General features: G+C 59.8%; 1 protein-coding gene across 1 annotated transcript; it reads left to right on the top strand.

The window, feature by feature from the left end:
- Nucleotides 1-3,661: 3,661 nt before the first annotated feature.
- Nucleotides 3,662-15,207, top strand: DUSP14 (dual specificity phosphatase 14). Its single transcript, XM_040082368.2, has 3 exons — nt 3,662-3,786; nt 11,796-11,892; nt 13,205-15,207. The coding sequence occupies exon 3, from the start codon at nt 13,307-13,309 to the stop codon at nt 13,901-13,903; it is 597 nt and encodes a 198-aa protein (XP_039938302.1). The 5' UTR covers nt 3,662-3,786; nt 11,796-11,892; nt 13,205-13,306; the 3' UTR covers nt 13,904-15,207.
- Nucleotides 15,208-15,648: the final 441 nt, after the last annotated feature.

Genomic DNA, 15,648 nt, shown 5'->3' with positions numbered 1-15,648 from the left:
CATTCCTGCCTCCTCAGCGAGGCCTCTGCTGACCCACATTCGGCCACTGAAGCCCCACGTGGTGACCCAAGCTCGGGGTTTGTTCTCGCCCATTAGGGAGCCGCAGCCCGAGCGCCTGCTCCGGAATCTCTGCTCCGCGCTGTCACCTCGCATCGAGCGCCAGGCGGCCGATGGCCCCACGCTGGGATTTATCCCCAGAAGATCCTTCCTGCCTCCCCTGGGTCCCTGCTGCCGTCAGGGAGGAGAGGAGGGGAGGGCAGCACCCCAAACCAGCCCCTCCAAGGCTCCCTCAGCTGGGCTGGGGGTGCTGCCGGGGCGCTCAGCGCCTGTCGCTCCACGGTTCCACCACCCTGGATGCAGCTGTGCATCCAAAACAGGAGGTCCCAGCCCCTGGGCTTTTCGCCTCACACAGGGACCTTTTTTACATCACCCCGGTGCAGGTGGTCGAAGGCAGGGAAGAGTAAACTCTGGTGTAGCCATGGAAACTGGAGGGGATGGATGGATGGATGGATGGATGGATGGATGGAGGGATGCAGGGATGGAGGAATGCAGGGATGCATGGCAGCTGTGTAAAGCTCCCCTCTCAGCAGTCCTGACCCTGAGCACACCCGGAGCAGGGGAACACCCGTGATTAAGATAATAGCCCTAATGACCAGCTAATGGCCCGTGGTCATGCGCACCCTTCGGGAATGTGCCCGTGCTCACCCCAGCAGGTATCTGCCAGGCTGGGCTGGGTAAGGTGTGTTCACAGAATCACAGATTATCACGACCCACAAGGATCAGAGTCCGAGTCCTGACCCTTCCAAAGCCATCACCCCCAAAGGCACCGCGGGATGTCATCGGCCACCACTCCAAGCATCTTGTCCCTACACAGTCTTCAGAACTTTTCCAAGAGATGCACAGTTGCTTTGGAAAGGGGGAAAAAACAGTGTCTGCTTTAGAGGAGAGCTGCTGCTGCCCCACAACCCCTGGGCTGTACAGGTGGGCGCTCAGGCTGCCTTCCCAGAGCTGGGGGTCCCACAGAGTCCCTGCTGTCCCCCCCATGCCGGGGCAGAGAGTGAGCAGCTGTCCCAGGAAGCACCCAGTGCCTGACACCTCCCCCGTGCTCAGGATCAAACCCTCATGGTCCCGCCTGCCCCTCAAACATCCATCCTGGACAAAACAGCTTTTGGCAGGACATCAGCCCTCAGCAGCCCCAGCCACCCACCGAGTTCCCCCAGCTCCTGTGAGTGAACCCCTGGCCAGGGCTAGGGTGGGAAGGAGCTGACATTCCCTTTTAGCCTCGTTCCCTGCTGTGTCCCCGGGTCAAAGGCCTCCCAGGTTCCCCTCTTTGCATCCTCTGTCGCACACCAAACGCACATAAATCTCCTGGCAGAGTGAAGGTTAAAAGCACAAAATGTACCAGCATCAAAACCACTTTTAGCTGTGTGACTAGTTAAAAACTGCCCAGGATGAGCAGTGCAAGAGCCTTTTTCTCATTCCGTGGCGGTGAGGGGGAATGAGGGGTTTAGACGCTTGCGGAGGGAATCCCACAGGCTGCCACTCAAAACCCATCCTCGTCTCTCCCTACGCTGCCCGTGGCCAGTAAACACCACCCCAGGCTTGCCCTGCCAGGGACCCCAGCTCTGGGGGACACCCCGGGGGCTCGGCTGTCTCTCGGCTCCTCACACACTTGTGGTTCCCCGGGGATTCATCGCTGCCCCTGAGACGGTGCAGCTCCAAGGAAGGCAGCAGAACTGATGCAACGCGGAGGCAAAGCAAACCTTGAGCACAGAGAGCCAAAACCCTCACATTTTCTTCTTTTTTTTTTTTTTTTGGCCTTTTGAGGTTTTCTTAATTTGTCTATTTTTGTTCCTCGCCCACCTCCGCGCTGAGTGTGACGCGAGCCCTCGCTGGAGAGGCAGGGTTTTAAGGGAGAGCTCTGGCTGTTACAAAGCAGCGAGGTTCTTGGAAAAACAGCCTCTGGAGCAATAAACAGATTTGGAGCTGAGGGCTGTGAGGGACGGCTCCATCTGGGCTGCTGAGTCATGAAACCTGCCCGAGCGAGATACCAGCCGAGGGCTCGGGCTGGGGGAAGCTTCCTATGAGGGATCTGGGCTATTTCAGTCGGAGCGTGCGACAACAAAACCAGAAAGGGAACAAAAGCGGGCTGGGGTGGCCACGCTTCGCTCCAGTAGCAGCGGGGTTAAGGCAGAGGCTGCCCTCCTCCTCCTCCTCCTCCTCTGCCAGTGCCAGCCTTGTCCCGTCCCTGCCATGGTGGTGAGGTGGTGGGAGCAGAGTCTTCACCTTAATCCCACAGTTTGCAGCCAAAGACAAGCTCTCTCTCGCCTTTGCTGTGTGGATCCCCTAAGCCATGGCATCCCTCCTTGGGGATCCCAGCCCACGGCGGCTCTCCACGGGGACCTGAGCCCAGGCTGCCCTGGGCACGGCTCCAGCCTGGCCCCCAGGATGGTGCCACAAGAAGCCCTGGGAGCCTCAGGACCACCTGAGCTTCCTTCACTGTGCTCCCGGCGTGGGGAGGGGCTGTGGCTTGGGATGTCCTGAGTCACAAAAAACAGGTTCCTCCCTCTTTCTCTCAGGGCTGGCCCCCTCCCCAGTGAGCACCCATCGAGCCGAGGGACTCTGGCACCCCAAAGAGACCCCTTCTTGTCCCCACACACTCCGGCAGGGTCCCCACGGGGACATGGCACATCCCACCCCTCACAAGGGATGTCCTGGGCCCTGCCACATCCCCACACGCCGTCCCATCCTCACTGGGACCCTGCCACATCCCTGTGCCCACAGGGACCCCCTCTCCCTGCCATGTCCCTCCACTGACTTGGACACATCCCATCCCCACAGGGCACCTGCCGTGTCCCCACCGAAACCCTCCCTTCTTTCCATTCCCACTTGTCCCCACACATCCCCAGCGGGACCGCGATGCGCCCCGCAGGACGCCGCACTTTTCCCCTTCCCTGCGTTCTCTCCACGGGGACGCTCAGCTGTCCCCATCCCCGGGGCCACTCCTGCCTGACCCCACACACATCCCTGTCCCTACACCTACACACAGCCCTGTCCCCATACACACAGCTCTGTCCTACACACACAGCTCTGTCCTACACACACAGCCCTGACCCCACACACACAGCCCTGTCCCTACACACACAGCCCTGTCCCCACACACAGCCCTGTCCCCACACACACAGCCCTGTCCCTACACACACAGCCCTGAACCCACACACACAGCTCTGTCCCTACACACACAGCCCTGACCCCACACACACAGCCCTGTCCCTACACACACAGCCCTGTCCCCACACACAGCCCTGTCCCTACACACACAGCCCTGTCCCTACACACACAGCCCTGTCCCTACACACACAGCCCTGACCCCACACACACAGCCCTGTCCCTACACACACAGCCCTGACCCCCCACACACAGCTCTGTCCTACACACACAGCCCCGTCCCACTGTGAGCCCCCTTTTTCCCATCCCCACAGTGTCCCCACAGTGTCCCCGCAGTGTCCCCTGTCGCCCACGGCGTGTCCCGTCCCCACAAACACGGCGGGCCGGGCGGCGGCGGCGCCTTTAAGCGGGGCCGGTCTCCCGGAGCCCCCGCCCGGGGGCCGGGCCGGGCCGGGCCGCCCCCCGTAGCCTGGTAACGGCGGCTCTGCGGGCGGGGGCGGCCCCGGCAGCCGCGGTCAGGTGGCACCGCCGAGACGGAGCCGGCCGAGCACGATAAAAGTCCCGGCCCGCCGCCGCCACGGCCGCGAGGGAGCGCGGAGCTGCGGCCCGGGAGCCATGGTAGGGACGGGCCGGGCCGGGGGGAGCCGGGGCGTGAGGGCTGAGGGGCGAGGGCTGGGGGGGCCCGGCCGTGCTCGCTGTCCCCAGCCTGCCCCGCTCGCGTACGGAGCCCCCGGGGCACGGGACGGGAGGCGGGGAGGTTCGGATCCGGGGGTAGCGGGGCCGTGCCGTGGGACAGCGGCTCGGTGCCCGGCCGGACGGGGCAGCGGCGGCGCTGCCGGAGGTGCCCGGAGGAGCGGCGGAGAACGCGGCGGCCGCCGCTCGGAGCCCGGCGGGGGAGCGCGGGGCTCCTCCGAGCTGCCCCGGAGCGGCCACGGGCGCAGCTCCGGGGGTTCCTCGGCGCGGAGCCGGCCCCACCGCGGGCTGCGCTGTGGCAGGGCTCCATCCCTGGATCCTGCTGTCGGCACCCGTTCCTGGCTCAGCGCCTGTCCCCTCCGCACCCCCGGCTCCCGGGGCACCGCCGTGCCCCCAAAGCCCGGCGGCTGCCCGGCCCCACATCCAGCCGGGTTGCGTGCACGGCCCTTGACTCAGCTCCGGAGAAGCTGCTTTGAGCAATACCAGTAATCAATGAGCGGCATTTGGCTGTAGGGAGATGGGGCAGGATTATAACCTGTTCGACTGGGCAGCAAATGAACCTTTTATTCTGGAGGTTTGAGTGCTGGCGGATGCCCTAATATCATGTTGCAGGTTCAGTTTATCCCTAATGCCCCTGCCTCAGGAATGGTGGAGGATTAGCACTGCCAAAACACTGTTTTCCCTTATGATACACCGGATCAGCTGCCCCTGCTCTGGCAGGGAGTAGATTCCTCCCCCGGGCCTCGCTGTAAACCTTGGTGTTTGCTGTGTTCCCGGTGGCTGGGACGGGCTCTGTGGCGCTCTGCTTCCCCAGGAATGAGAAGGAAGGATCCCTTATTTGGGGGACATGTGCTGTTCCCCGCTGGCTGAGAGATCTGCTGCCACGACTTGGCTGACGTGACCCTGGTGAACGTCTGGGGAGCAGTAATGCAGCAGGTTTTAATCGATTTATGCCTGGAAGGTGTGAACGTGCAGCTCTGCCTGTCCTTCCTGCCCCCGAGGGCTCGCCTGAGTCCTGGACAGGGACACAGACATCCCGATTTCCTCCAGGAACAAAGGTGAAATCCCGGGGATTTCATCCCAGCCCTGGTCGCGCTGCGGGGTCTGCTCGGGGCTCTGGCACTGCTTCCTCGTTGGTCAGGGCAAGATGGGAATTTGCATGGCTTAATTCAATACCTGATCCCAGCTGGAACCTCGGAGCTGGAAAGCCAGAGAGCTCGTGCTGCTCTGGTGCTAGAAACGTACAGGGTGAGGGGGGAGATCTGCCTGAGCCAGGCTCTATGGGAGGGAGGAAAGGGATGCAGAGCCGGCACAAAAAAGTCTCAGGTCTCTGCTCTGGGGGCCAGAACCGGCTTTGTCCCAGGGAACCAGCTACCCGCTCGCCTGGGCATGCAGGAGGAGGCTGGGAATGAGGAGTGGGGAGAAGGCACCTGGGCAGGGCAGTGGGGTCTGGGGGCACCACACGCTGACCCCACCAGAGCCATCTGCTAAAGGCTGTTCACCGGACAAGCCTTCCAGGACCTTCCTTCCAGGGTGGTTTTCCCTGGAGGAGTGGGGTAACACCTCAAAGCAGGCACGGGAGCTTCTCCCAGCCCCTCCTCTCCAGGTACACAACCCTCAGAGCACACACACACCCATTTATCACTTCGAAAACACTCCGAGCAACCGTAGCACGAAGGGAAACATCTAGCAGAGAGGGCTCTGGCATTTGGAAATAGCTGAGGAATCCCTGAACAGGAGCCCCAGCTCCCTGGATGTTCGGGAATAAAGCCAGGAACTGGGAGGCAGAGGCACTGCCCACCCTTCCCAGGGCACCTGTAGTGCAGGCAGCGCGTGGGCTCGGCTCACACAGCTACTCCCCTGCTTTAAAAATAGCATAAAACCATAATAATCAGGCAGGTTTGGGGTTCCCAGTGGGAAGGATCAACAGGTGCTGCCGCAGTCACCCCAGGGCCAGGAGGGACAGGGCTCCCAGGCTCATGAGAATTAATTCTCATTTATTTTCACCATCCCACCCTGCAGTGTAGGGGGGGTTCAGCAGGTCCTTCCCTTCGGGGGCAGGAGTCCTTCATGGAGGAAATGTGAATTTGCACAGCATTCCTGAAAAAGGGAATTTCCCCAGCCAGGAGCAGCCAGAGCGACCTCCTGGGAGCTGAGGGGCGCTGGCCCCGCGCTGCTCACAGGGGAAGCTCCACACCTCAACTCTATTTCCCCCTGATTGATTAAAATTGGCCTTGCTTTCTGTTACCCTACACAACCCCACGGATGTGCTCAGAGGTGACCTCATTCCTTAAGCTGCTGCGGGCACGTCCCGCTGCTCCCACCCTGGTGCAGCCAGGCCTTGGGAAGCGTGGGGAAAGCGTGGGCAGCCCCTGCCCGCCGGGAATTCCTCTGGAGGAGAATGTGTCGCCATCAGATTCGTCAGGGTGCCAGCTTTGAGACCCCCTGAGATGCCGGGCAGCTGAGAGCACGCAGCAGTTGGCACTGCCCCTGGAAGAGGCCCGGGTGAGGCCAGCACCGAGGCACCGGAGCGTTTCCAGCACACGTTGCAGTGAATTTGCAGCTGCCTTCAATTTTACGGGCTCTGGGGCAGAGCCCCACGAGCAGCAGGCACAGCCCTGGGCCCGGCAGGGTCGCTACACACGAGCAAACGCACCAGGTCCCGGTGTTTTGTTCTGCTAACAGGGGAGAGATTGTGTCCCTCCTGTCAGCTGTGACTGCGCAGGGCACGGCTCCGGAAAAAACAAGGCTCCATCTTGCAGCACCCCGGGAGCCGGAGCCAGGCGTGCTCCCTGAATGTGCCCCCCCTGCTCCCCATCCACGTCCCCCGGGGTCACACTTGGACTCAGGCAGCAGGGGATGGAGCTTCCTGAACTCCACCTGCAATCCAGATGCCATCAGCTGGCGCTGGAATAACCTGTAGTGCTCCAGGAGAGGCGGTATCTCCACTCGGGGCTGGAAAACAGCCCTCAGTGCTCAGCCGAGTAGGGAACTGATGCTGCACGCAACTGTTGGGCTCCCGTTCGTGCCTCCTCGCAGCTTGGTTGCGGTTTTTAAAGCATTTCATGCACCCACCAGGAGTTTTTGAGCAGGATGCAGGTGGCTCCGTGCTGGGGAGCCCCGTGCCCCCGCTGCGCTCTGCCAGCGAGCAGCGCGCAGAGCGTGGCGCGCAGAGCCCGTGGCTCTGAAAGCACAGACGTGGCGTTTAGAAGAAGCGGTTTGTTTTTCTTGCATCAAATCCTCTTGCTGCTTGCCGAGGGAGGCTTGTCCTCGGAGCAGAGCGAGGATTTATAAATACCAGCGCGCTCCGGGTTGCGCCCGCTGCCCGTCTCGCTGCGTCCCTGCGGCCGGGAGCTCTCCCTGTGGCCAGAGGTTTGGCTGGCAGCTGGCAGGATCCAGCTGGGGAGGGAGCGGTGCCCGCTCCTGCTGCGGAGGGGGTGGCTGCGTGGCGGGATCGCAGCGGGGCCGTGGGCAGCTCCGCCGTGGCAGGAGATGGTGGCAGCGGGAATCCAGAGGCGGCCGAGCTGCTGCCCTGCCTGGCAGCCTGGCGCCCTGCCCGTGGGGCCGAGCGGCATCCTCAGACGGATCTTTGCATAAACCTCACCGCCCGTTTTTCCTGCTGGGAGAATGGCAGTCGGGGAGCGAGGCGGCAGAGCGCTGGCCGGGCACCCGGGGCCGGGTTAGAGTCACCGCCGCTGAGCCCGGTGCCAGCCCCGGGAGGCTCGGAGCTGCCGTGGGGGCAGAGCCCGGCCGAGCGGCGAGGGCGGCTCATCCTCGGCCGGGGCAGCGGCTGAGCCTTGCCCGGCCCTGGCCTCGCCCAGGGCACCGCGCTGCTGCCGGCGGGAGGGACGCGGGCCGTGGCGCAGCAGTGTCGGCTGTCACCCCTCTGAAGGCAGCGGGCTGGGACCGCTCCCGAGGGATGGCCAGCCCTGCCTCGGCTCTGGGAGCAGCCTGGATTCCGGGCACGGGCGGAGGCAGGACTCCGTGCTTGCGGACTAAACTGCCCGATCTGGGGTCGTTGAGCTTCCCGGGAGAGCCCGGGACTGTTTGCAGGGTGTCTTGTTGTGCGTTTTGGGCACGATTCCCCTCTTTGTGGATCCTCTGGGAAGTTGCTGGTGTGTTCTGGCGAGCGCGGGGACCCGGCTGTGCTGGGAGCTGCACAAGCAGCCGGGGCTGCTCGGAGCTCCGGGCAGACAGATTATTATCTTGATTTAACATCTGACAGCTCCCATCCTGCTCGGAGAGGCCAGCACAGGCTGCCAGCAGAATCAATCAGGGGTTGGTCACAGCATCCTCTGTCTCAGCCCGCATCACCCCGCCTGCTCCCCTTCCTTTCCCATTCCAAACCTGAGCCTCTCGACCTTTCCATCGTGAGGATGTGCTGATGGCTCTGACCCCCACCAGAGGAGCCTGTAATGGCTCCAGGAGCAGAAGCAAAGGCAGGAGAGCAGAGCCCCGGCAGAGCAAAGGGCTGGAAGAGGAGCCGGCCGCTCCCACACATCCTCTCCCCTCCCGGCTCTGCTTTGGGCTCCCTTGGACTCAGCACAAGCGAGCCCTGACCCGAGAATGGCTGCAGTTTGTGCTCTCTGCTGAAATTTATTTGAAATGCCACTCTCCAGGACCATTTCTGAAGCAATTTGCTGTTCAGCCTGGCTGGGAAGAGCCCTGAGCAGGCTCGTTCATTCAGCGCCTGCGATATTGACTCTTCTCTTTACTGCAGGATTAGAGAGCATTTGTCATCTCCAAAATGAATAACTTTTCCTCTCCCGGGAGGGAGGGGGGAGAAGCCTTGCCTCAGTACTGACATTTTGCACACCCAGCCCACGAACCTGCTTCGAATCCCAGATGATGATCTGGGAATTAAACCAGGGGCTTCAGTGTCTCTGCTCCTTGAGCAGAGCAGGGCCCACCCTGCACTAAACCCACGTTCCAGAGGGACAGAGAGGCCTGGGGGAGCTCTCACCTGCCCAGGTACCAGCCCATGGTTGTGTTACTGCCACACAACCCAACAGAAACTCAACTCCCTCAGGGACAAGCCACAGCCTCTGCTCTCAAGCAGAGGAGCTGTGTTCAAACAAACAAGCAAACAAACAAAACCTTAAAAATCAGAGCAAGCCACCCAGCAGCAGCAGAATAAGAAGGCAGAAGCTCAGACTTGCCAACTCATTGTCTAGAGCCCAACCAGTTCTCCCTCCTGTCCTGGAGATCACAGTATTTAACTCACAAACTCACCCTGTTTGTCATTTGAGCTTCCAGAGGTGTTTTCAAGTCTTTCTCAGGAGGCCCAGGAAGGAACCAGCAGTACGTTCCCATGGGAATTTCAGCCTTTGTTAACAGGACTGCGTTCCCAGGAATGAAAGCAAGAGAAACAAACTCCAGCTGTTGCAAGATTTGGAAGAGCAGAGCGTTGCCAGCAGCAACCTTTCCGAGGGGCTGCACCACCGAAACACCAACCACGGCATTGGGATTGCTGCGCTGCTTTGGAAATCCTCTTACCTGGAAAGGAGCTGCTCTGAGGCCAGGAGATCCGGCCCTGGTGCGATACAGCCGGCCTTCCGTGGGAGCAGCTACCCCGGGCCAGGCACCTGCACCTCCTCCTGAGACTGGGGAGCCACAAAACAGCCTGGAGGTGCAGCAGAAGGACCCAGCGGAGAGCCAGGGGTGCAGGATGAGATCCAGGCTGGGTGGGTGCTGGAGAAGCATCCCCTCGCCATAAACCTGAGGATGGTGCTGGCCAGGAGCGCTGCGAAAGGACCTGGAGGCTTTGAAGAGCAGAGTGTTCTCCAGGCTGTAATTAGCCACTGGCTTCCCCCACCCCTGATTATGCAGAGGAGGGAAATGGCAGAACCCACCAGTCTGCCGGCGAGGGAGGAGGCTGCTCCTGTCCTGCCCTCGCTGCACCAGGGTCCCCAGGGTCCCGCTGCCACCCCGGGGTCCCGCTGCCACCCCGGGGTCCCGCTGCCACCCCGGCATCCCAGCGCATGGGCAAGACCAAGGCACAGTGTGGAAAGGGATTTGGTGTGGGTCAGGTACGAGATGAATTCATTCATTAGCTGGAGTCAGCTCAGAGAAGGGAGGATGTGATGGCAGGAGCTCCTGGTTGGTACCAGCCCACTGCCAGCCAGTCTTCTCCCGAAGGACCCTCTGCACCCTCTGGGGGTGCTGGCCCTTTGCAGGAAAAGGAAACCCCAGTGACATTCCGGCTCCTTTGGAAGGGGCTCCAGTGCTGCTTTGGGGACAGTTGTGGGTCCAGCCCCAGGGCAGGAGAGTCAGCACCGGCTCCAGCAGCCCGGGGCACCGGCTCTGGGCTGCTGTGACTCCCCAGCCAACGCCATCGCTCAGAAACCCCAGCCAAGGAGACGTGGGAGAAGAGGTGGGGTTTTTATTTCACGTGAGGTGCTGCACCCTGGCAGTGCAGAGGCTGAAGGGGCAGCTGGTGCCCTTCCCTGTGCCCCTCCAGGAGCCTCTTGTGCCATCGGCCTTCCCAGGCACAGCCACGCCAGGCTGCGTGTGCGCTTTGTTCCATCTTCAGCGATTTTCTTCTTTTTTTTTTTTTTTCCCCTGTGCTCAACAACGGCTGGGCAGAGGCTTTTCATTCCTTTTCTCTTTCTCTGCCCCAGCACAATGACGGCAATGGCTGCGTGAAGAGCAGCAGTGTTGGATTTCAGCGGGGTGCGCTGGGAAAGGCAAAGGGGCTTTCACGGGAGCCAAAGGGGGCTGTGGGGCAGGCGGGAGGGATGCAGGGGTGCAGCCAGGCAGACGAGGCCCCTTCCATTCGCAGCTCCCCGCACGCCAGCAGCTGCTCAGCCCCGTGTGTGTGGGCAGCAGCGTGGCTCTGTCACATGCCCGAGACAGCGCGTCGCCGTCGGTGCCATCCATCCCAGCCGGCTCCCGCTACCAGCGCCGGAGCACGGGAGGGGACCGGCACCCACATCCCCCAGCGCCGGGCACAGCAGCCTCATCTCCCACTGAAGTCATGAGCTTCTCTCCAAAATACTCCGTCCTTCTGGCTGAGAGCTGCTCTGGACTGGGGGGGAGCTGTGTCGGCCGTTCCGAGCCCTGGGGATGTCGGTGTAACTGGGATTAGCAGGTTGGATGGAGGAGCTGTGGCTGTCCCTGGATCCCTGGAGGTGTCCAAGGCCAGGCTGGACAGGGCTTGGAGCACCCTGGGACAGTGGGAGATGTGATGGGATGGGATTGGGTGGGATGGGACGGGATGAGCAGGTGTTTGCTCCTTTGCTGCTGGCGTGGCAGCCCCAGAGTTTGCAGAGCGAGCCCAGCCTGTCACATGCAAATCCCCGGATAAGTTCCTGCCTGCAAACAGGAATCACTTTATGGAAAGCAGCAGAGCCCTTCCCAAAGCGCCTCAGGAGCACCCCGGCTCCCCCGGGAGCAGCTGGAGGCTCTGCCTCGCTCACAGCTGCTTTGGGCCAGGAGCTGCTCTCTCTCTGCCCAGGTCCAGCAGCGTTTCCCAGGTGATTCACCTCCACTCTGGGGGCTCCTGGGGAAAGAAGGGGATGTTGGCCCCTTTTCGGGAGCAGGGTGCTGTGGCTCTGGCATCAGCTCTGCCCCTTCCCACTCACAGGGAACAGGGGGCCCCAGTTGGGCACTGTCAGAAGGACACAGACCTGCCCCAGCTTCTGGGCCTGGGTAGATGCTAAAAGAGACATTACAGCAAATTAATTACTTAAATGACTTAATTTTTTTTTTGCGCCGTGATTTCTGTGCCAGCCTGAGATTCCTCCGGGTTCACCGTGATTTTGAGCGCTGTGTTGGCAGGAATTGGTGACATCGCGCTGCTGGCAGCAAATGCCACCCCGAGTCCTCAGTCTCTCTGTGGGGAAGCTGTGGTCCTCCCTCCCAGTTCTTGGACACCCACCTCATTAAAGTCCAGCACAGATCCCAGTAAAATCCATGCTCTTTTCTCTCCCCAGCTCAGCGTTGGACACACTCCGTGAGCCATCCCAGCCCCAGCAGCCCAGAGCGCCCAGGTGCCACTCGGTGATTTAGAGCAGGACTTTGTTACCAAGCGTAAGTGCCTCAATCCTTTGCACTGTCAGTAAGAGCTGCTTGAGAGCAGGGATTTCCCCTGCTCAAAGAACTTTATTCCTTTGAAAAAACCACACCTTCCCTTGCTGCTCCAGCTGGGTGACTGCAGTGGAGAGGAAGCTGAGCGCTTGTAGCTGCAGCAAAAACCTTGTTGGGGCAGGAACTTTTGCAGCTTTGGGTCCACAGCTCCAGGAGCTGCTCAAGCAGCCGGGAAGAGCCACGGAAGAGGCCACGTTATGCTCATTAAGTTTCTGTACCACAGAGCCAAAAATCCTCTGGCAGCACCACCAGCCACTGCTGGGACCTGCCAGTGCTTCCCTGAGCATGACATGAGGGCAGACAGCTGAGGGGTGGGGAAGCCACAGCCCCTTAAAGGACCCTCTTAACATAATTAAGAATTTCCCAAGGCCCTGAGCATCCCCCAGGTGACCTCAGGTCTGCCAGTGCCACCAGGGTGGGCTCAGAGGTACCTGGCAGGGACTGCCCAGCCTGCACAGACAGGAGCCTTTCCTGTGGCCCTTCTCCAAACACAACAGACTGGCAAATGATTGATTCTGCAGGGCTCATCCCCTCACCTGCAGCTTCTCCCCTGGCTTTGGAGGCGCCCCAAAGGCTCAGGGGGGTCAGAGCAGGGACCCTCCCAGGCCTCTGCAGCGCCTGTCTCTGCCGAGCATTAGTCAGGCATTAAAGCAGGACAAGAGCCTCCCCTGTCCCAGCCTCTGCTCTTGGGTTTTACTCCCAGCTTCTGACATAACCAGGTCACTCTTTCCACACTTGCCCTGCCTCCATGAGAGCTGAGGACTGATGAGGATGGACGTGACTCACCGCCTTTCCTAATGAGCGACTTTCCTCTGTTTATGTGCTTTGGCGGGGCCTTTCCTACACCTAAAAAAGGAGAAGGGTGGCACTGGTAAGAGGGCAGCGTGCTGGAAATTGCTGGCATCTGCTGTTCTCACCATCCCTTTGAACTGTGGCCAGCTGTGAAGCTGTTGTGTTTAAGCATGGAAAAGGTGTAGCTCATCTTCCACGTGCTGGTCCGGGTGAGATGCTGTCCGGGCCCACAGGTAAACCCTTGGCGAGTAATTGGAGCTAATTAGGCTGGAAGATTTTTTTTGTTGCTATCTGTCCGGGCAGCGCCTGGGGGACCGTGGTAATGAGCACTGTGAAAGCAGCCCCACGTTCCCCACGGAGCCGTGCCAGGCCACAGCAGGGCGAGCTGGGCTTTCCTGTTCCCCGGCACAGACGCGGGTCAGGGACGGCTCCCCGCTCACGCGGCCTCACTTGTGTTTTGCAGTGACTAAGTGTCCTGCCACCACCAGGCCAGACGATCCCTCCCTTGGCTGAAGATCCCCGTGGCTCTCTTCCCATAATGGAAGCCTGAGTGCCGAGATCCTCCATGACCTCCAGAAGCCACAACTCCCTGCCGAGAACTCTGATGGCTCCGCGAATGCTCTCCGAAGGCGCCCTGGGGGGCATCGCCCAGATCACGCCCTCGCTGTACCTGAGCCGGGGCAGCGTTGCCTCCAACCGGCACCTGCTGCTGTCCCGGGGCATCACCTGCATCATCAACGCCACCATCGAGATCCCCAACTTCAACTGGCCGCAGTTTGAGTACGTCAAAGTGCCTTTGGCTGACATGCCCAACGCCCCCATCTCCCTGTACTTCGACAGCGTGGCCGACAAGATCCACAGCGTGGCGCGGAAGCACGGGGCCACCCTGGTGCACTGCGCCGCCGGCGTCAGCAGGTCGGCCACGCTCTGCATCGCCTTCCTCATGAAGTACCACAAGGTCTCCCTCTTCGAGGCCTACAACTGGGTCAAGTCGCGGCGCCCCGTGATCCGGCCCAACGTGGGCTTCTGGAGGCAGCTGATAGACTACGAGAGGAAGCTCTTTGGGAAGACCTCGGTTAAAATGGTACAGACGCCCTATGGCATCATCCCAGACGTTTACGAGAGAGAGAGGAGACCCCTGATGCCTTACTGGGGAATTTGATGGGACTGCAGACGGGAAGCACAACAGAAGGGACGCGCTGTTCCGAGTCGACCAGAGACATTCCCTTCTCCTTCTACAGCCAACCTTGGTTCTTTACCATACAGCAGAACCTCAGTTCCCACCTCACCAACCTGCAAGGCCAACGATTCCCTTCGAAGCATTTTTCTCTATGGGGATTTCCCATCTGCATCTCTGATTTAGCAAAACCAGGTCTCATTACAAGTTTATTCCTTCCATAAAGCCTCCGTCTTTTTTTCTTTCTTTTCTTTTTTTAGTCAAGTTTATTAGGATCCTCCGAGGAAGGGCCCAAGAGGCATTGGGCAGAGTTGATGACCCAAGTGCGCTTCGTGCTGCAGTAGTAGCCTGGATATTTTGTTATAGCTTGTTTGCTTCCTTGCAAAAACCCTGTAGTGGCTCAGGAGCAGCACTAGCGAGGCCCTGCTCCACAGCAGGTTTTCCAAGCACCAGGGAGGCAGGAATACAGGGGCTGTGGTGCTAGTGCTGGTGTTTTCTTTAACATCCGTAGTGACTCTCGGTATATAGTGTTTGAGATCTTTAGTCAGCTCTTAATCATATTCAAAGTTAAGGGGAAAAGGGAAAAAAAAAAAAAAAAAAAGGAAACAAAAAGAAGTGAATCAGTCCACAAGTAAAATAAAAATCGAGCAATTCAAAACAAAAAAATACAAGATCTTTTTTCACTCATTTCATGCCAGGAATGGTCCTGGAATACACTTCAACTCCTGGAAAATGCCAGTGTGGCTTGTGGGTGGAAAGTTGCCAGATCTTGTCCAGATGTGGCTCAAGACAGAAGCGAGAGGGTTGAAGCCGCTGGGCAGCCCAGGAGCTGCTCAGGAATTGTTGGTGGCCCCTGCCCGGGGCTGGGCTGTGCGTGCCACATTCCAGCAGCCAGCCCAGCCCCAGGGGAGTGCGGGATCCGCGCAGTTCCTCAGCTCCGGCTCCGCTCGGGACCTGCCTTAGCCCACTCCTGCCTCTCTCCATTCCGTCCTCAAGGTTATGCTGCATCCCAGGGTTGCTCCTCTCTGTCCCCAGGGTGGGTGACGGAGGCCTGGCCTCGCTCCAGCCCCAGCCCTTCCCTGGGAGAAGCCTTCCCGTGGCTCCAGGGGCAGGGACTGGTTCCTTGGAGCGTGACTGGAGCCCGGGGGAGCCCCACTCCTGAGCAGGCACCCGAGTTTCTGTTGCCTCTGGAGGAGGAGCAGGCAGATTGCTGCGATCGCTGTCTGATTTAAATGAGATTCTATACTTGTAAAAAAAAAAAAAAAATCAATAAAGATTAAACCAGAACATGTGTTGGTTTCCTGTTCCAAACGGTGCCAATGGAGCTCCAGCAGCAGCCCAAGGCCCAGCGGTGCCTTTAAACAATTCTGGCTGAAGGATGTTTTCTCCTGCTTCTCCTGATGAGTGTTTGGCCGCGTTGAAATAAAGGTGAGGTTTGCCATCAGCTGCTCCCAGCTCAGCTTCCGTGGCTGGATCCCAGTTCCAGTGGCAGGCAGACACAGGAGACTCCTCTCCCTAATTTATCAGGAGCTAAACTTCATCCGGGGAAATGGTAAGTGAGGAACTGGAGAGTGAAAATCAAGATTAATCACTGGTCTGGAGACTTTCCAACACATGACATTTTAAAGGGAAAAAAATGCTAAAAACTGAAATCTGCTCACAAAATTAAACTTTACCTAAAAATGGGCAAAGAGGGATTTAACACCATTTTTGGTGCAAAAAAGGAAAAG

This window comes from Hirundo rustica, chromosome 19, assembly GCF_015227805.2.
Source record: "Hirundo rustica isolate bHirRus1 chromosome 19, bHirRus1.pri.v3, whole genome shotgun sequence".
In the NCBI taxonomy this organism is placed as follows: Eukaryota; Metazoa; Chordata; class Aves; order Passeriformes; family Hirundinidae; genus Hirundo; species Hirundo rustica.
The sequence above is the reverse complement of the archived record's forward strand: the minus strand, read 5'-3'. Positions and strand labels throughout refer to the sequence as shown.